Genomic DNA, 19,832 nt, shown 5'->3' on the forward strand with positions numbered 1-19,832 from the left:
ATCATTATAGTCACCGTCTAGCTCCCTATCTTCCCGGCTCAACTCGTGATCAAACAAGCCACTACCGGCTGGTAATGGAACACTGGGATCACTGCCCCACAGCTGGTAATGTTTATTTGACGACTGTATCAGTAGTCCTAGCATGATTCCCTGCTGGAGTGAGTGAAGGGAGGGTGGTGTGGGCCTATTCACGGGAGTGAGCATTTGGACCGGCACATGCGGTTTGCCTGTAGGGCGATGCTAAAGACCTCGCTCCTGTTGTGCCTGGTCCTCCGCGCACGGACTCGGTGGAGTCAGTCGTCTCGTAAGTCGTTAAGGGGATACTCCGCTAATATGGGGAACTTCTCCACACTCCGCATTTGCTGTCGCGGATGGCGGTTGCAGCTCCGCGATATCCGATTGTCGCGGAAGGACCGACAAACTCCGCGTACCCGCGCATTATACCAAGGTCAACTGCCAGGATAGTGTATCAATGTGGGCAGAGTATCAATATATAAAGGTCGTTCCATGCTACCGTTACAGATCCCCATTGCCAGTTTAGCCATTGTCTTTGGTCTGATATCCAATCGAATCTTCTATCTTCTTGCACTCTTTCAAAATGCCCATCGGAAGTGACCTGCTGGCCAGCATGGCCAAGAGAAAAGTCGCTCGCAGTGCTCGTGTGGCTAGTTGGGATCAGAAGGGTCTCAACGAAGACGCCTTTGTTGTGTTGCCGGGCGAGTCTATCGTCCTGGCCGATCTTGAAGGACCCGGTGCCATCACTCACCTGTGGTTCGTGCAGACCTGCCGCAAGATCCTGGGCCCGGGGTTGATTCCATACTCCAAGTCCGGCGTGGCGATGATGGAAATCCACAATGCTCTCGGCCTCAACTACGAAGTCAGTGATCCCGATTACTACCGCAAAGTGCTCATCAAGATGTACTGGGACGACTCGACCACTCCCAACGTGATCGCCCCCATAGGCGACTTTTTCTGTCTCGGTCATTCTATGGCGGCCAACTTTCAGTCCCTCCCCTTTACGGTGTCAGTTAAGCCGTCGGAGGAGAAGAAGTTTGGTGGCGCTGCAGCGTTCAACTGCTACCTGACGATGCCCTTCAACAAGCGTGCGCGGATCGAGATTGAGAACGAAAATGACGAGGCTTATTTTCAGTATTTCTATATTGACTATGAGCTGTATGCGGAGCCTCTCCCGGCCGACACGCTATACTTTCATGCACACTGGCGACGCATGAATCCGACCAATGGATGGGCACCGTCTCGCATTCAGACCAACAGCCTCGAGACCCAGATCCCGAATCTCGATGGGAAGGATAACTACGTGATTCTGGAGACGGAAGGTGCTGGCCAGTACATTGGCTGCAACCACTCCGTCGCGCACTTCCAGGGCACGTGGTGGGGCGAAGGCGACGACATGATTTTCATCGACGATGACACTTGGCCGCCGAGTATGCACGGCACTGGTGGTGAAGATTATTTCACGCAAGGCTGGGGCATGCAGAAGAATGCGTACCCTTTCTGCGGAACTATCATCCACGAAGAGGACGTGCCCAACTACCAGGTCAGCTACCGCTGGCACCTGACGGATCCCGTGCGCTTCAACAACAAAATCAAGGTGACCCTTGAATCTGGTCATGCCAACCATCTGCGCGATGACTGGAGCACTACCGCGTACTGGTACCAGACTCTGCCCGGACCTAAGCTTGAAATACTGCCCGTGGAGAAACGCATTCCTCGCAAGCCCCAATTCCCACCATCGGACGACGTCGCTGAGCCAAAGGTCGACGACATGAGTGCGCAGCAGCAAGCTATGGTCAAGCAGCGTGATGAACGGATGGCAGCCTTTGTCAAAGATCGGAACGAGTGGCTGCAGAGAAGAGCGGTCGATTCTCAAGAGCGCGCGGAGAACAATGTCCTCATCTGTGCGGACATCCGCCGGCGATTCCTACAGGGTTTGGGAAAGTAGACCTGGACGTACTAGTTTTGGGTAGAGCTACATAGCTGATTTTAATCTATACATATGGTGTTTCGAAGTAATTGGCCATCCGTGTAGCCTTATTGTGACCTAGCTTGTGATTTGTATTCGGGGTTTCGGCACCAGCGGCCCTGAGTTGAACATGTCGTGTGCCTTCTTGCCTCGGCGTTCGGTCATTAACAGGAAATCCAACGGGGAGCACCTTTATTGGCGGGGTCCGCTCAGCTCGTTTGCTGGACCTGTATGTGGATCCTCCTCAAGTCATAAAATAATAAGATATTAACTACAGCGTCTGGTTCTGAGCGGGTAGAAACCCACCGTCATTTGGTGTGGTTCCCGGGTACGTACACCCGGTTTCTCATTCCTCATTCTGCTTCTCCGGCAGCAACCCCCTTCTGGGGGCGTCTAATACGAGGACATTAAATCCCGCAAGTCATCAAAAACAGTCAAGGCTGCTTTGATCTGTATTTTACAGATTAGAACGGACATAGCCGTCAGCCAGTTGGCGTGCGTCGGGCCGAGATTTCAGAATCTAGACTCTTCTCCCATCTTGCTTACCGTGTGGTAAACTGGCCCTTGTCTACCATATAAGATTACCAAGGGCGTCAGTCATTCTCATTATCATCTATAACTCTTCAGGTAGAACAAGAAAAGACTTCAAATCAATCTCATCTATCCAAGACGCTATGTCCGCCGAACTCACCCGCATATCGACTTCAAAAGCATGTCCAGGTGAGCCATGCCCTGGCTATCTGATGAGACTTCAGAGAAGCGATGTGAACTGACTAGATACCGGAGTAGCAATTGGACCCTACGTATGACTCCCTATCCGTACACAAACCACTGTCATGACTCCCTTAAGAGGGACCTCCCCTCAGGAAGTCCTTCGGAGTTCCAGAAGGACCTACAAGTGTACCCGGCTAACAAAGAAAATCATGTTAAAGTCGCAGGCAATGGTTGCTGGACCCTTTATCTTCCTTTCCGGTCAGATACCCATCGATTCAAACGGGGTGCCTCTGGAAGGAAGCATTTCGGATAAGACCCACGCGTGCTGTAGCAGCGTTCAGGCAGTATTGGCAGAGGCAGGAAGTGATATCAGTCGAGTCGTCAAAGTCACTGTCTTTCTGAGCGATATGAATAACTTTGCGGAGTTCAATGCGGTTTATGAGCAGTATTTCACACATCGGCCGGCTAGGAGTTGTGTTGCTGTGAAAACGCTACCCCGCAACTTGGAGGTTGAGATTGAGTGCGTGGCTCTTGCGGCTGGTCAGGGTTCTCGCCTTTGAAGGGGTGTGTTGTATTGTACTGGAGGCTCATAGTATATATATATATATATCGGAGAGTCCTTGTAAATATCGCTATTTCTGTCTTACCCTTATCCCCGAGGATCGGAATGATCGGATTATTTTATCTCCTTTTATGCGGCTTCCATTGGATCTGCCTTGCTCGTGCAGTGGCCCTACAACGATCAATCGATCTCACGATGGTCAATACTGAGGTTTCTCAGTTGGGACCCTCACTCCGTATATGCAACCTCCTATTCTGTGAAGCTCATCTGTCACCCGGGCCTCTGGGCATGACAAGTTGCCGGCAAGGATGTCGGCTGCAAGGCCCTTCGCTTAGTATACTCGTGGACCACTTGTCCGATGCTGAGCCATTATACTGCTATTTAAGCTTTTTTGGTTTCACCGGATTTATTCCAAGCAATTCATGATTCGTGGCGCAGAGCCATCGTCAGGACTGGGAAGAGGCATACTTTGAGGACACGCGGAGTTCTGCCCTTGCTCCGCGAGGAATTAGTAAGACGTGCCGTTAGCTCGCTTCTAGACAGTCAATTCATCGGTCAGTTTCTGAAAACATAAAGGCAACCTTTGTCCTTAATGTCATTGGGATTAAGGGTTAATCACTTCCTATTACCTTTTTTATTAGCTAGCGATCCTTTGAAGCAACGCTTTAGAGCATCACAAAATGCCCGACCGCGGCGGCAGACCCGGACATCCTACGATCCACATCACCGCACCGTATTGGATTAATGACCCCTGCGCTCCAGGCTATGATTCAAGGACCGGCCTCTATCATCTTTTCTACCAATGTATTACACAGTCATGTCTTACGTTGTACTCGAACAGCTAACAAGGATTCTTCCATAGGTAACCCACGGGGATGTGAATGGGGTAACATGTCATGGGGACATGTAACGAGTAAAGACCTCCTCCACTGGACCGTTTCATCAAACCAACCAGCTTTGGAACCGGATCATGACTATGACAAGGATGGTGCGTTTACGGGATGCTTTCTCCCTGTCATGAACCATCCCGACAACGAGCAGCTCACGGTCTTTTACTCATCTGTTCGGCACCTCCCCTTCCATTGGAGCACCCCACCCTATCCCCGGAACGCGGCCGGCTTATCCATGGCCAAAAGCATCGACGGAGGAAAGACATGGAAGAAGTCAAGCAGAAATCCAATCATCCAGGGAGAGCCAGAGGGCATTCAGGTCACCGGATTCCGCGACCCGTACATCGCGCCATGGCCGGAGATGGATACACTTCGCGGGCAACGATCCCTCTATGGTGTCATCTCGGGCGGTACCCAAGATGCAGGACCGACTGCTTTCCTGTATGCGGTGCAGGGGCACCAGTCTTTTGACTGGCAATATCTGGGACGGCTTGCTGATTTGCCACTCAGATTTCAGCCGTCGAAGAAATGGTGTGGCAACTACGGAATCAACTGGGAGTGCGTGAACTTTATGGATCTGGAGTCCGAGTCCGCATCGGTTACGCGTACATGTCTGATCCTCGGTGCCGAGGGTGACGTTGAGCGTCCTCATATCGAACGTTATCAGCGACCGGTGACCGTGCCGGCACGGACCGTGAGGTCTTTGCTGTGGATGTTTGGAGACTTGGCTGCTGTAGGCAATCATCAAACGGATAACCTGAAATTCGGATTCAAACACGGGGGGTACCTTGACCATGGTTCTTTATATGCGGCCAACACATTCGATGATCCAATATCTGGGAGACGCATCATGTATGGATGGATCCCCGAGGAAGACATTACCGGAGACCATGCCCGGGAGAAAGGCTGGAATGGCTCTCTGTGTCTCCCAAGGCAGCTATTCCTACTCTCGCTTCGCAACGTCACGAGGGCGATCCGCAGCAAGTTGGCAGACATTACCAGCATGGATATGGCGATAGAACCCGACGGTTCCACGACTCTTTATTCGTTAGGCATTCGCCCGATATCCGAGATCACCCAGTTGCGGACTAAGTGTATTCAAACTTATGAAGCACAACCCTTTTCTCTCCCTCAGTCTACACACAATGAATCGCGCATTGGCCACACTTCAACCTCGTGTTGGGAGCTTGAAGCTACCGTCTCGCTGGGTCCTAGCTGCGAGACTGTTGGGTTACGTATTCGATGCAAGGGGGAAGAGCCTGTTCAGTGGGACATCGTCTTCTCTCTAGTAGAGGAGACGATTACGATTGATCGGTCCCGTTCCACTACCCGTCGTGATGTGAATACCTGTCCCGAACAAGGTCCATTTACCCTTTTCCATACTATGACAGATGGAACACATACCGAGGAATTAGAAAAGTTCCATCTCCGGGTTATCGTTGACGCAGATATTGTCGAGATATACGCCAACGACCGATTTGCCCTCGCAACGACAATTTACCCGGGAAGTCACGCGGCCGAGCAAACGGAAATAGTCGCGTTCGCTACGGGTGATGAGGAGAGTGCCAGATTAGAGCAAGTCAACGTATGGGACGGACTGAATGGATTGGAATCTCTAGTGAGGGATGAGGAAACTGCGAAGCCAGATCATCAACGTCTATGATCTGTGCTCCCTTATCCGTGAAAAAGAGAAGTCTGGCCGAATAGTGCCGCGCAGTTATTCGGAAGGAGGTGCAGACCAGTGCTGTATGCTATCGGGTAAGAATCTGATGCGATGGTGTCACGTCTCTGTCCCTGGGGCTGTCCCTAGTAGCTCAAGACAGATGTCGATAGTATAACCCAGCTCTATCTTCTAGAAAAAATAAGTTGATATGTTCATAGCCAACGGTAAGAATATAGAAGACTGACTACAGTTGTACATTTTTATATGATCATTAGGTGAACGCGAATGCTGAGTAAATACATACTTTCGCCCCATTATGTCTGGTAACTTAGGCTGTTTGCCCCTGATTCAATCAAACCATAAACCCCAACATATATTTATTGCCGACCACTTCACCTGTGGCTTCGACCTCGTCTGCTTGTAATCCTGATGTAAACTCCAAGACCTCGAGGAGGAAACAGAAGCCTATAATCAAGCCTATGATCTTCTAACTAGTTTACCCCAGCATACGTACCTGTCAACTTGGACTAAAGATAGACCGACTAAGACCAGAAAGAGAGCTATTGGTTGTGAACAGAAAGGAGTGATATGTGATCGAATGGTGCCGTGCAGCTATCTAGACAAAGGTACAGACGAGTGTTGTATGTTATCCGGCGACTACTAAATGATATTCTAGGTATTTCAGAGTACTTCTGATAATATTAAAATATAAAGAACAGAATAAATACAAGTGTTATCTATATATTAATAGTACTAACCAGCTTCCCAGATATTATAAAGACTGGCAAATCTATAATTCTATCTAATTTGTATAATTCTTCGTCTTTCCTCGACATCACGTTCTCCAGATTAACAGATAGAGACTCCTGAGAAATCTCATACATATATCTTCAAATATCTGCTAGACATGGCCCATCAGAGGAGCTTAGAGTATCTGCTTAACTGTAAGATACAGATGGAAAGACAGCCATAATTGGCTGCCCGAGTGGTCATTAGTATTTGGCGTTGATTTCACAGGTGGATGGAGTCTCCTTGCCGGCCCACTCAACTGTCCGGTCACGCCATGGTAAGATTACCCGGTAATATGCCCGCTGGCAGCCCCATCCCTTAGTAATGGCAATGCACTCGGGCGTAATGCGGATACCGGAACGAGTCAGCCACTGATTCAACCTCGCCAAACCCACGAAAAGGAGACCCCAGAAAACCGGCTGGGGAAGGCCGACAACCTTGGCCACTTAACTTTCTGGCTCTCTTCAGAGTTCTGGCATGTCTCTCTCGGTCTCTCCGTCTCTCCACTCTGTCATCCGTCGTCAGGTCTCCCTCTCTCCAAGTCTGAGTCTCCGTTCCAGTCCCTTCTGTCTTCCCCAGTTTCCAGTGCTGAAGGCGGTGGTGTCATACCCTTCCCCTCTTGTCTTATTTTCTCCTCTTTAATCCTCATCCCCTCATAATATTGATGCCCTCTTCTCCTCTGTAAATATATCTCCTCTATCGATCCATCCCGAGATCGTTACTATTTGGGTCTCACCCGAGATCTGACATCTCTATCTTGTCCTTCCTGCAGATCGGGGCCGGGTGCTCACAGTGAGCCAACGGAGTGCCAGGGATCCCCCCGAGCGGCGAGCCGATCGCGTTTGCTGACCTTCCGCTCCGATCGTCATCTCTCACTGCAACACACACCCACAAACCCACCCCCTTCAATTAGACTAAAGCACCGTCTACCCCAGACAACCTTGATCCTCCCCCGTTAATCTCACCCCCCTCTTTCTCCCCGATGCATGTCCTTGGCCCCTAACCATGAAGCCCGCGAGCAAGCACTTCTGCTGCACCATCTGTCAACGCGGTTTCACCCGCATTGACCATCTTAAACGACATCATCTCCGCCGTACGTTCAACGTTACTTTCTCCCCCTCCCTCCATCCTGCATTTCGGCCCGCTTCTGCCTCGTGTTTGGCTCATCCTTCAGTCGTGCACTAACTTAAGACATTCTCCGTCAGATTCCGGTGTCCGTCCTTATTCCTGCGTCTTCTGCAACGAATCCTTTGCGCGTTGGTTCGTGTTTTCCTCTTCCCCCCACGCCCCCCTGCCGTCGTCGGTTTCCCGACCGACGCATGTATATTGGCCATGGTCGTTCTCCACAACCCCGATGCTGATGCTTTCGCTCTACCTTCAGTGACAACCTCCGCGATCACTACACGGATTGTGCCAAGCGTGGAGATCAAAAGATCCCTGAGACGGGCCAACGAGGCCGGCGGCGACATGCTTGTCAATCGGCAAGTTCCCCCTGACCTCCCGCCGATCGCATACCCAGCTTATCCGGCGCGCGTGGTCGCTAATTGCCGGATTTTAGTGTACATCGATGAAACTGCGCTGCGATGGACTCATCCCATGCAGCTCGTGTCAGAAGCGGAACCTACGGTGCAACAATGAGCGCAAGAATACGGCCGACAACCTGGAGCTGGTCTCGGGCTCGGCCTCGGATAAGCGTGAGGAGTACGGATCTTCCTCGGATCGCGGTTCGATCAAGTTCCTTCTCAATGGTGGGACAGACAGTTTCACCGAGGAGTTCCTCCTGCCTCCCCGCAGTGATCGCGCTCGCGGCCTTGAGTACCATAATCAGAAGGGTCGACACGATGTTGAGCAGACCATGCGGGACTTCCCGACCGGTGATCCGTCAGACTATGCGCCCGCGTTTATCGAGTCGGACCCGGCTTCCCTCTCGTTCTTCCAGGATACCTTTCTCGATTTCTTCAACGGTCCTTTCGGGAATGTGAACAAAATTGTCGGTGATACCTATGCAGGTGGCACCAACTTCCCTGCGATGATCCCCTCGATACCAGATCCCGGCCTCGCGTTCGCCACGCACCCTACCTATGAGCCGGAAGAACCGTACGCCGCCGGACTGTATCAGGCAATCCTAGCCCGAGCATGGTCGGTCCCTCTCGATACCCAGGCGCAGGAGCGTTTGTCAACATATCTAAGCTTTTTGTTGACGCCCGCTCGCATCGACAAGTTTGTACGAATGTACCTGGAGTACTGGCAGCCAAGTTGTGCCATGGTTCACCTGGCATCACTGAATGTGAACACGGTAGCATTGCCCCTACTTGCAGCGCTCGTGTTCATGGGCGCGACGTACACGACGGATGAACAGGAGAAGCATGCGGCTAAGCAGGTGATTGACTTTGTTGAGCTCTACGTTTTCTCCAGCGAGACTTTCTCTGCGGAGAACGAGGTAGCTTTGGCGTTCTGCGGCCGTCGAATGTTTGATGGCGGGAATAATGATTGGATTCAGTTTCAGAATCTCCAGGCCGGGTTTATCATGGTTATTGCGCAGTACTGGTCAGGCAGTCCTACAGCGCGCAATCGAGCGATGGAAAACCGGTTCAGCGAAGTCATCAAGGTATTTGTTAAGGATTGCCCACGGGTGACGTTGCTGACATGAGTAGATCGCTCGTCGAATGGGCCTTCCCAAATGCCGTCACAATCAGCACCAGGCGGTCTCGGAGTTTCAATGGATCCAGACCGAGTCTCGCATTCGGTATGATGTCTCTTTCTTTCCCTAGCTTCCCCGCTGATCGTAGCAGTACAATGAGCATTATTCTGCTTCTCGACTGTGCATTTTCCTTCTTCCAAAACTACCCTTGTCGTTTGTCCCATATTGAAGTCGAATGTGATTTTCCTTGCGCCGAGTCCCTCTTCGCTCTCGAACACCCGTACTCGGATCGCAGCTTCCAGGCCTCGAGGGGGATTACGATCTCGGAAGCGTTCCACAATCTATTCGAGGATGATCCCAAGGACACGATGCCTTCCACGCCGGACTCGTCCGCATCTGGCAGTATGGCCAACCTGACAGTACTCGACATGTTCATACTGATCCACGGTAAGCCATGTCATCGATAACACATGGACGCCAAGCTGACTGATTAGTTCTGTACACCTTTATCAATTCGCACATGGCGCTACTGGGCCCTATTCTCCACAAGACCCAGACGTCTCACCCGAAGCATCTCTTCAGCTTCGATCCCCCCGAGAAGAGCCAGCCCCAGGCGATCCCTGACGACCTCATGCTCGCCAATATCCGAGTAGCATTGGCCCGATGGCGCGAGCATTGGGTGACGCTGAGCAACACGCTCTCGAGCCGGGAATGGGCCTCCATGGGCTTCTTCAAGAATGGGTACAACTTCTGGTTGGTCTCCCAACTGCTCATCACGAAGAAGAAGAGTGTGGACGTGGTGATGCAGATGGAGGTCAACTGTGAGGATAAGTTGCAGAAGCTGAAGGTTCTACTTGATGAGAATGACTGAGGGTCAGCTACTCCGTCACTTATTTTGCTTTTCATTAATCGGTTGGTGTCGCCTTATGGAAATAGGGAACTACATATGTGTTTTGGGCGCGGGCGTCTGGAGCGATGAGTCTGAAAATAGGCATAACCCACGGCGATTGTCATTTAGTCTGTGTACTACTACATACGATCATGTATTATTAGCTCGAGAAGATTCGATTACACTCGACGCAGATGTAAGGATAAGCATACTTAAAGGGTGATGATGAATGCACATTATCTGCACAGCTGACTCATCATTTACATGTACATTCACAAGCCTAACCGAAAGTAGAAATTCCCCAAAGCGAAGGCGGTCACCTTCTGCCCGTCTATGCAAGCACCCGACGTCAAGCTCCAAAAGCTTCCCTTCTCCATCCATCCATCCATCCATCCTCCACGGACACACCGTCCACCTCCTCACCACGATGCCCGATTCGCCCCCGCGGCGACGCCGCTCGCGGTCCCGCTCACCTCGGCGCAACCCGCCCAAAGGCCCCGGCGGCTTCCGCTGGAAAGAGAAGCGCGCAGCACCCCCGCGCGACGACCACAACCCCGAAAACGACCGCTCGCTTGACCGCGGCTACCGGGCGCGTTCCCCTCCTCGTCGTGATAGCTACAGAGATAGCCACAGAGACAGAGACTACGACCGCGACCGCGATCGCGACAGATACCGACGCGACTACAGCCCAGACAGACGACCTCGAGATCGCGACGGAGATCGTGATCGTGATCGTGACAGGGGCGACTCAACCAAGACGAAGAAAACCGACAGCGAAAAGAAAGAGAAGAAAGAAAAGAAAAAGAAGCTCAAGCCCGCTAGCACGGAGGAAATGATGATTGTGACGGTGAACGATCGACTGGGAAGTAAGGCGACGGTGCCGTGTTTGCCGTCGGATACGGTGGGCGATTTGAAGGTGTTGGTGGCGGCGCAGATTGGCCGTGCCCCGAGGGAGATTCTCTTGAAGAGGCAGGGGGAACGGCCGTTCAAGGATTTTATTACCCTGGGGGATTATAGTATTCAGAATGGGGTGCAGTTGGATTTGGAAATTGGGACGGGGGATTAGAAGGTTACTTTGGGGGCTGTTTTTGACTGGGTTTGAGGGGGGTTGGGTGAGGGTGATGAGATGTTGTTATCATCGGGATTGGTGATTATGGGTGAGAATTCGCGGATGGTTAGTTATCTGGTGGATGTGGGGACTGGAGTTGAGGTGGAGTTGGGGGATTTCTTTGTAAACATGACTTGTGAAAATATTATCGTGCATCATATCTCCTTAGTATTGAGTCAGTCTTCACATATCGGACTCTTTTATTGGTCCGTCACACTGAATACCGTCGTGTGTATGTATGTATGTATGTAATGTAGTTACCGCCTGGTCCCTGTGACTTTGTGGGAAGTATCCATGTTGCCGGGATTCAGTCACCCCGCATCGGCCACGTTTTCCAAGACTTGCTGTAACACGGACTGCGCCATATTTCAAATGTTATATTGACGTCTTTCCAGTCGAGGTAGAATTAGAGTATTTGCTATCTCCACATCAATCTTGACCATCTGTGTGTTTCAGGTCTACCGTGATCGGCTCCCATCGCTAGTAGACTAGACTAGTACCCTGGTAGCCGACAAGGTTATTCCCGTTGTGGATCAACTAATTTAGTCAGTAGTTAGCCCTAAATTAACGCATCTTTATCCTAACTACTAGTTAAACAAATGAACTAGCAACGCTTGTACCAAATGTCTGCTTTTCGTATAGCTAAATCGAAACACAATTCAGAGTCACACTCCCCCGCAAATAACTACAACTAAGCTAAACCCTAACACATCAAAGAAAATACCAACCCAACAACAACTCCCCACCCCATATCCCATGAAACCTTCACAGCACCTGAAGTCGCCTTCCCATCCCCAGCATCAGACCCACTTGAAGACTGACTAGAGTCACTACCTACCGAAGGTGAACTCCCTTCCCCATCCCCCTTCCCATTCGAAGAAGACGAACTACCCCCCTGATTAACAACCTCAAAAGTATCCGAATACCTCACCCTCCCGGGATCGTTCACATCCACAATCGCAAACAGATAATCATCCCCACTACTCACACTTCCCGGCAAGATACACGCCACATTGCCCGAATTGGCAATATCCGTGGTAATAGTCGTCACATTCTTCAACCCATTGTCTTCCCCAGTTCCATTCAATTGTTTTGTCGACCCCTCCATAAGATAAATACTCACCTGGGATACATCCTTCTCCACTTCCCAGGTGATAATTGTCGTTTGACCTGTTTTAACAACCTGTCCTTGAGTTGGGTAATATGTGGTGGAGGCGTTGGTGGATGCGGAGATGGTGAAGGCATCTGACTTGAAGGTTGTTTCTGGAGTGTCTGAGGGTTCGAGGATAACGATGTAGTCTGAGCCCGTCCCGACTCGGGATGGGGGTGACCAGGAGATGGAACCGGAGTTGGAGATGTTGGTGGCGATGGTGTAGAGGTTTGCAGTGGCGTTGGTGGCTTTTGAGAGGTGGATGGAGAGTTTGGAGCTGCTGGGTTCGGTCGTGTTCCAGGATATGACGGTGGCTGTGTTGAGGGAGATTATGGCGCCGGAGGTGGGTTCGGTTATAGAATAGGCTGGTGTGGTGGTGGTGGTGGCGGCGGTGGTGAGGGTGGATGTTAAGGTGAGGGCTGTCAGGAGGGATTTGAGAGGGTGCATTGTGAAAATGTTGGTGTTGTAGTTGTATTCAGTGTGTAGTGTAGGCTGGCTCTTATTAGAATTGATGAAGAAGTATTAACTCCACTGGAATAAACTGCAAAATATAAAGTATGCATCAGCAACGAGGGAGAAAAGGAGCAATAATTGGGATTGGGAAGGGAAGGGATGATGTGGTTTATCAACTCATTCCATTCCTTGCATTGGCGTTGCGGGGAGTACTGCAATGCCGAGACTAGTATTATCCAGGGCGGCTGTCTGGCATGCACAAAATATGCCTATTTATATCCCAGGCAACCAGGCAACCACCATCAAATATGGGTCTCGTTAAGACACCCGATAGGTTGGATGCAGAATTCCGGGGAAATAACTATCCTTAGTAGCGGGATAACGGTCCGTACTATGCACGTTGCTGTATGCAGGCGCTGTGGTGGTTCCCGTTATATAATTTCCTACTTAGCCATTGTCTAGATTATTTGTATCCTCACTAACTATGCTATTTGGATAAGGGAGAGTCAGTCAACCAGTTTAAACGTTTTTTCCTTACTCCCTAGCCGTCAGTCATACCGCAGCAAACCCCATTGTAGCGAGGTGTGGTTCATTGCAGTGCTACTTAGTCTCTGCATGTACCTGTGAGACTTGACATAGCAAGAATAAAGTAGAAAGTAGTGAACTCCGAGGATGACCCCAGCGGCCGCAGATATCCTAGCCATGGTGAAAAGAGAGTTTTGTATCTCAATGAGGTCAGACTCCACTGCGGTAAGATGGATATAGGTAAAAGCTAGAAAGAGAAACTAAGAAGACCAATTAGTCTAGAGAAGGTGTCTTATGACAATAACCAATGTATGTAGAACGTGAATGGCTGATCCCAGGATCATCGCATCGGCTGAAGTTGAGGAGCAAAAGCGCGACTGGAAGCGGAAGAGAAAATAAGATTAGAACCGCAGAAACATATCACCTGCAGCAACTCGCATGACCTTTGAGATTTTCGTCAGACCTAGTGCACCGAAGCGAAGAAATCATTATCTTTCTTTCACGCCTTCTGTAGACTTGAACGCTCAGTATACACTGGGACTTCTGAATCTACGCTCGGAAATTGCATCCCCACATCGCAGACCCATCAACCAAAAGATTATCGCTTCCGATCCCCACCAGCTATTGGAGTACCAGATCTTGCTTGAAACCCTGCCTATCACCTGAGTAGGTTTGAGGCACAAGCGAAAAAGCTAAGCTCCCATCCACTTCACGACTCTCTTGTCTTCGGATGAGTGCGGTTGTATTGAAACCTGACAAATTAAAGAATTGTCTTTGTATAAGTTGTTCCAGGCTTCTCATCCAGTCGGAAGTGGCCTATTTTCTGTTCTCAAGCTATCATTCATTCAGGTGGTCGTTTCTGTATGACGTTGGCCTATCGAATGGCGTTGTTTCGCTCATTACACGCTGCCATGATCGCCTTGTGTTGGTTTATATTTACCGGTGAGTTCAACCTCGGCCTTCGCTTAAAGTGATGACTAATTCGGTTTGCCCCAACCCTGAACAGTGGATCGACTAGCGACTACTGCGAAACCGACTGTGACCCCGAATACGGCGAGTGCACGTCTTCTTCCATAGCCAGCAGTCTGAGTCCGACTTCAGCATCTGCGCCGACACCGACATCCACCGCCAGTATCTCGCCTAATGGTCTGTGTGGGGCCAATAATGGGGGTTATACCTGCCTGAACTCCCAGTTTGGCAATTGCTGCAGCCTTTACGGATACTGGTGCATGATTTGCTTGTTCGATGCACGCTAGTCTGAGCTGGTCGAAACAATGCGCTAACAAGATCGTTCCAGTGGATCGACCAGCGAATATTGTGCCTCACAATCCTGCGAATGCGATAGCTCCTATGGAGAATTAGTACTCTGCTTAAGTCCGGGACTTCTGACCTCCCGACCCACCAATCACAAGCGAAGGCCCCGGGATACTCGGATGTCTACTTTGTGCTAAGACCTCTAGGACCCTGGATAACCAGGGATGCGGACCCGCACTACGAGATTAGCAAAGACAAGAAATTAATCCCAGGGTTTCCTCCTGGAGGATTATCTATACCAAATTTGAAAGGAGAGGAAAAGTTGGCCACCTATCTAGCCGGAATGTGCCGACCATCTCATGATAAGCTAGTGTCCAGAATCGTATTGTCCCTCGATCAAGTGTAGCTGGCAGTAACATACTTACTCCGTACCCTGCGCATCGAGCATCATGAATCATTCAGACTCTTGCTTGAGCAGCACAGTACCACGGTTCTGCTATTGGAGCAAAAATGCGCTCTGCGCCATTCCAAAGTTGGTAGGTAGCTATGTTACGGTTATGTGTGGATTGCAGCACATTAACTGGCAACCCCGTATCCAAATGGACACATTCGCCTTAGAGCTTTTTATTTCACTCCATTTTTGTTTTTCATTTAGTTTCCTCTTTCCTCTTCTTCTCTGGATCCTTTCTTGCCTAACTACACTGAATTCTGCCTAGGATCTCATGCACGGCGAAGCTTCGGAACGGGCCCCACCTAGGGTTTTACCATCATCCGGCCCGTCCTGCGATTTCCTCGTACAAATGAAGAAGTCCCTGGATGTTTCCTGATCATCACTGGCTGAATCCCTCTCCAACTTTCTCTCTAGTCTCTACAGCATGCTTCAACTTCAGCCACTCCTCCCGCCTAATTACTTCTGGCCAGATGGCATCCCCCAATGCCTTCGTGCAGATCCTAATCCGGATATAGATTACAATGATATGGAAGAAATGTCAAAAGGCTGGCTCCAGTTTGTGCAGGTATGGCTCCTCGCTAAGTTCTCTCTTATGTCCAGGAACTAGTCCCGTCTAATACGGAAACAGGAAGAATGGACCAAATCAGAGAGTCTGGAGGAGGAGTTCCAGCAACGTCGCCGCCTAATGGAACGCTGGGCGTCCGCAGACCAAACCTTCCGTGATGTAAACTAACTCCCGTTCTCTCGGTGGTCTGGAACCCAGCATTGATCTGGAATGGCTGTTGTAGTCTTATCAAATTCGCGCACCGCTGCCTAAAAACGGCGTCGATTACCCTCCGTCTTTACTCATCAAAAGCGAACATTTTCCGAGAAAATTCGTTTGTCTGGCGCCGGTAGATCGCGAGCAGCATGCGACCAATTATACGCGGCTTGTCAAGCTACTGATCCTTTTTTATACAAGCCTACACCGCGGAGGGAACTCGCATCCCATGAGTTTCGAGCCTGAGCCATATCCGCATATTCCAGTCCTATTCCCCGATCATCCCAAATATTCACCGACACTTGAGGCCCTGTTACCTCTCTACTGCCTCGAGTATGCGGACTTCCGCTTTGTATCGATGACTTCCACTGGGACAGTATTTTTTCCAGGCCTTTGTGAAGCAGTCTTCACAGTAATCGACCAGGAGGCTTTGAATACTGGCCAGCCCGCCATGCTTGTATTCCACATGAATGGGCAGATCAAAGATTACTCGCGTCTGCGCCCTTGGCATGCTGGCCACATCATGTCGTTTCATAACGTCCAAGGATGGCCCTTGGAGGAGATGATAAATCTGTGGATACACCCCCATTTTTTTTTATAAAAACAACCCGTAAGCCAATATTCCACAAACGGTCGAATTTATGGGGAAAAATCCCAGAAAATAAGGGCAATTCGCTAACCAAACATGTTCTGCTATTTTCACAGTCTGGATCTAAGTCAGCCACTAGTCGACATCATCGACTCGGCCCAGCAGAAACGCGAAGTCGACATCCGCGGATACACGCGGGAGCTCTTGACGGAACAGCTTGAGGTCTTTGCGCCGGGATATCTCGCGCTGGAAAGGCAGGGGTTGGAAGTTCAGTATGATCTTGCCAATCTATTGAGTGGAGATATAATTCATGGCTATAACTATATGATTCCCTCAGAACTTTACCCGCCCGGAGACAAACGCCGGAAAGATGGGCGATGAACGGGGGATCTCACTATGCACCGTGGCTTTTGTCCCAAATTTTGTATGTATTGTGGTGGCTCGCCTCTGTCTGAGTCTCTCTTTGCTTCGTCATTTGCCGCTGGGGGCAGGAAGTTCCTTGGGCTATACCCCAATAGTGATTCATGTGCCATGGTTCTTCAAGGATCTATATACCTCACAAAAGCAGGAGTCTTACAACTACATACACTTTAGCAATCTCTGTCGTTTCTGGACGGATACGATATACACATTGGTCCGTTTAATACGTAAGGAAGATGACAAGAAGACTAAGAAGTATGGTCCATTGGTTACTAATAAAGATGTGTTGAATTATTTCTCCCTAGAACATTGATGTGAGCATCAGACACGGCATCTTGTTCGTCCCTCATGCTACATTTATGAAGAAATAATCAGATGAAACAATTCTTATTTAAGGAAAGGAGTAGAGGATCCAATACATCTCAAACGATAGTATGCGAAGGCACGCTAGAGCTTCCGGAGATGAGGCATTGAAGAAAAGCTATATGACAAAAGAGATGGACCCAGATACTGATGATGTTCTTTGATGCCTTCAATCAGAAGGGAAGAACACGTTCAAGAATCAGTCTGGTGATGCTGCTCAACCCAGCGTGCCTGCTTGTCCCACATTTCTCTTTGTAACCCTTCCGCAGAATTCTTGCAGGCCTCTCGCAGATTCCTGAATACTGTAAGAGCACCGTCGTAGCACGCATGAGAGGTGAAGCCCTCCCTATTGACCCCCTTTGCAGCAGAATCCCAGAAGTCCTGGATTTTATTCCAAATTTCGCCTTCTTCTTCTTCACACTGATGTATTTCTTCCTCCGTGAAATGGATAGGACACGGGATATCGAATCCCATTGACTCCCAGTATCTGAAAATTGATTAGCAGCCACTCAAAAAAGCAAAAAAAAAAAAATTAAAGAAAGGATCAAAGGAGAAAAGCATTTATCTACCTTTCCACCATGATCAGACTTCCCCGCAAGCGAACAATGTCGTTATCCCAAGTATTGCCCACCACATGAATTGGATCCAACCTAGTTCGTCCATGGGGATACTCGAAGACTTGGAAAAGAATGGGGCACCTCTTGTTAACCCGCACTTGATACAGATAGTACAGTATCGACTTGTGCATACATTCTCGGATCCGAGACTTTTCCTCTGCATCAAGATCTCCGAAATTTTCTGGTTTTCTCAAGATCATTTCGCCATCATAGTAGATCATCTTTGGGGGACGTCCTTGAAGCATCAGTGGGACTATCCATTGCCCTTGCCAGTCTATGACACTAGAAATTTTACCATCGTGAACGAAGAGATTTGCAGCATGCAGATCTGTATGCCAGAGATAGGGTGCTTTCAGATCAGGGTCATCTGGCAGAAGATGGGGTGCAACTTCGATAAACTTGTGCAACAAGGCGATATGGCTGTCGGGGTCATGTTGGGTTGCTGAGGGCGCCTGGGGGCGATCTTCGGATGGCGTGGTTGCGTATTGCCGGATCCATGCCTCTTCCCGCCGAGCTAGGGAGAGTAGATAGTCCTGTGGTTGTTTCCCTTCCAAGCAATTAGTCAGATTCAAACAATAAGTGTCGATAGTTAATAGGTTGGGGGTGGGGAAAGGGGGAAACAAACATGGTCCACGATCCAAGGCCATCGTTGCACGTTCTTTGTTCCAATAGCCCCTTGATGCAACTGGGCCGATAACAAATCGACGGCGTATCTCGTCTCTAAGCTCGGTGGTTACTGCTCCACAGGTCTCCGCCGGAACGGCATCTTTGATGTTGGCAGTTGCATAGTACAGACTCCCATAACTATTGACGCTCAGTATTAGCATATAGACTTATTAAGATTGGTTGGTTGGGCTTAATCACACCAGTTCAGCGGTACTTTAAGTAACTTCGCCTGTAATTCCGCGAGCTCTTGCGCGAATTCAATCTTGTCGTCGACGGAAAGGTCTTCCCACACCTCTTGCACCATGGTGCCTGGTGCTTCCTCCATAATGATATACTCGGAACCGACGGAGTTATCCATGTCTGCATCCCAAGCATACACACGGGGTGTCGGTATTCCGAGAATCGTTCGGGCCTAGATTTCATATGTTAGAAAGATCACCTCATACTAATGGAATGGAACACGTTTGTTATCTCACAAAGTCCATGGTAGCAACCTCAGATGCGGTAGTATAGTACCTGGGCCCGGCAATAGGATAGGGGATTCGTGCAATCACCGCTGAACCATTGTTCATCTCAAGTCGGAAGCATCTATTGTAGTACCCTTCTGCCAGTTTCGTGATGGCAGTGCATGTATCTGCACCGATGCTGTGCGCTGCGATTTTCTTCAGCTCAGATACATTGAAAGGGGTGTATCGGTTTTTGAGTTGCTGCTCTTCGTTCCATAGCCAACGCCCACTGGTGTACTGAAAGAGGTCTGTCTCGGGATCAGACATGCTCGCAGGATCGTTGCAGAGGATAGCAAAACTTGTCGATAGCGAAAAAGGAACAGAGCAGTGGCCTTGGTTCTATTTCCTGTATGGCGATGAGGTCGTATATCACGTATATTAAGGTTTGTGGCTGCAGATGAGGGGGAAAAATATCAAAGAAAAAGATGTTAAATCTGTCGAGAGGTATTATGCAGTGGCAGGAAATATTGATCGTGCTACGAGGTTGTTGCGACCTTTATATTCCTGCTAATGCACTGCTCACTTCACTTTTCACGGAATATTCCGGCCCATTTTTATTAGCTCTTTAAATGAGCAGCGCAGTCTCGGCCATTTTGAGGCGTAGCAGCAAATGCCGGGCATGTCCGACACGCCCACGGGATACAACCACATCTATAGCACTGATCAGAGATTCTAGTCTATATCAATTGTAGATGTAACTTGGAAGAAAATGGCAGTGTTGCTACCTCTTTTGCTCGGTATTGTGTGACCGCTGATGACTACTACTAGTACTATGAGATACGTTGACATGCCGAAACAGGCAAGCATGACTGTGGCAGAATAACCTCCCTAAGTAGAA

General features: G+C 49.6%; 8 protein-coding genes across 8 annotated transcripts; 6 read left to right on the forward strand and 2 right to left on the reverse strand.

The window, feature by feature from the left end:
* Window positions 1-598: 598 nt before the first annotated feature.
* Window positions 599-1,963, forward strand: ASPBRDRAFT_31922 (glycoside hydrolase family 172 protein; the record flags this gene model as incomplete). The annotated part of the gene is made up of 1 exon (XM_067622956.1): window positions 599-1,963. One exon carries the CDS (start codon window positions 599-601, stop codon window positions 1,961-1,963), a length of 1,365 nt encoding a protein of 454 aa, XP_067477288.1.
* Window positions 1,964-2,428: 465 nt separating this feature from the next.
* On the forward strand, window positions 2,429-3,339 carry ASPBRDRAFT_76657 (RidA family protein). The gene is made up of 4 exons (XM_067629325.1): window positions 2,429-2,536; window positions 2,612-2,704; window positions 2,774-2,787; window positions 2,917-3,339. Exons 2-4 carry the CDS (start codon window positions 2,659-2,661, stop codon window positions 3,256-3,258), a joined length of 402 nt encoding a protein of 133 aa, XP_067477289.1. The 5' UTR covers window positions 2,429-2,536; window positions 2,612-2,658; the 3' UTR covers window positions 3,259-3,339.
* Window positions 3,340-3,868: 529 nt separating this feature from the next.
* On the forward strand, window positions 3,869-6,039 carry ASPBRDRAFT_156581 (glycoside hydrolase family 32 protein). The gene is made up of 2 exons (XM_067619404.1): window positions 3,869-4,064; window positions 4,123-6,039. Exons 1-2 carry the CDS (start codon window positions 3,941-3,943, stop codon window positions 5,811-5,813), a joined length of 1,815 nt encoding a protein of 604 aa, XP_067477290.1. The 5' UTR covers window positions 3,869-3,940; the 3' UTR covers window positions 5,814-6,039.
* A 1,568-nt stretch (window positions 6,040-7,607) lies between these two features.
* ASPBRDRAFT_56785 (fungal specific transcription factor domain-containing protein) lies at window positions 7,608-10,114 on the forward strand (the record flags this gene model as incomplete). The annotated part of the gene is made up of 6 exons (XM_067627627.1): window positions 7,608-7,695; window positions 7,984-8,083; window positions 8,205-9,210; window positions 9,257-9,348; window positions 9,395-9,690; window positions 9,738-10,114. The coding sequence occupies 6 exons, from the start codon at window positions 7,608-7,610 to the stop codon at window positions 10,112-10,114; spliced, it is 1,959 nt and encodes a 652-aa protein (XP_067477291.1).
* A 393-nt stretch (window positions 10,115-10,507) lies between these two features.
* Window positions 10,508-11,356, forward strand: ASPBRDRAFT_45393 (ubiquitin-like protein HUB1). The gene has a single exon (XM_067625388.1). It carries the CDS (start codon window positions 10,560-10,562, stop codon window positions 11,196-11,198), a length of 639 nt encoding a protein of 212 aa, XP_067477292.1. The 5' UTR covers window positions 10,508-10,559; the 3' UTR covers window positions 11,199-11,356.
* Window positions 11,357-11,640: 284 nt separating this feature from the next.
* On the reverse strand, window positions 11,641-12,959 carry ASPBRDRAFT_45394 (uncharacterized protein). The gene has a single exon (XM_067625389.1). The coding sequence runs from the start codon at window positions 12,835-12,837 to the stop codon at window positions 11,944-11,946; it is 894 nt and encodes a 297-aa protein (XP_067477293.1). The 5' UTR covers window positions 12,838-12,959; the 3' UTR covers window positions 11,641-11,943.
* Window positions 12,960-15,497: 2,538 nt separating this feature from the next.
* Window positions 15,498-16,803, forward strand: ASPBRDRAFT_197752 (uncharacterized protein; the record flags this gene model as incomplete). The annotated part of the gene is made up of 4 exons (XM_067621133.1): window positions 15,498-15,638; window positions 15,702-15,797; window positions 15,862-16,406; window positions 16,539-16,803. 4 exons carry the CDS (start codon window positions 15,498-15,500, stop codon window positions 16,801-16,803), a joined length of 1,047 nt encoding a protein of 348 aa, XP_067477294.1.
* A 594-nt stretch (window positions 16,804-17,397) lies between these two features.
* Window positions 17,398-19,261, reverse strand: ASPBRDRAFT_181646 (phosphotransferase family protein; the record flags this gene model as incomplete). Its single annotated transcript, XM_067619951.1, has 5 exons — window positions 17,398-17,692; window positions 17,775-18,369; window positions 18,448-18,626; window positions 18,689-18,900; window positions 18,965-19,261. 5 exons carry the CDS (start codon window positions 19,259-19,261, stop codon window positions 17,398-17,400), a joined length of 1,578 nt encoding a protein of 525 aa, XP_067477295.1.
* Window positions 19,262-19,832: the final 571 nt, after the last annotated feature.

Source organism: Aspergillus brasiliensis (genome assembly GCF_001889945.1).
Source record: "Aspergillus brasiliensis CBS 101740 unplaced genomic scaffold ASPBRscaffold_9, whole genome shotgun sequence".
NCBI lineage: Eukaryota > Fungi > Ascomycota > Eurotiomycetes > Eurotiales > Aspergillaceae > Aspergillus > Aspergillus brasiliensis.

Bases quoted from the DNA above. Each gene is read 5' to 3' on its own strand.
- ASPBRDRAFT_45394 (XM_067625389.1), bottom strand. From the start codon at position 12,837: ATGCACCCTCTCAAATCCCTCCTGACAGCCCTCACCTTAACATCCACC.
- ASPBRDRAFT_76657 (XM_067629325.1), top strand. From the start codon at position 2,659: ATGTCCGCCGAACTCACCCGCATATCGACTTCAAAAGCATGTCCAG.
- ASPBRDRAFT_156581 (XM_067619404.1), top strand. From the start codon at position 3,941: ATGCCCGACCGCGGCGGCAGACCCGGACATCCTACGATCCACATCACC. The intron at 4,065-4,122 runs GTATTACACAGT...ATTCTTCCATAG, and splicing joins CTATCATCTTTTCTACCAAT to GTAACCCACGGGGATGTGAA.
- ASPBRDRAFT_45393 (XM_067625388.1), top strand. From the start codon at position 10,560: ATGCCCGATTCGCCCCCGCGGCGACGCCGCTCGCGGTCCCGCTCACCT.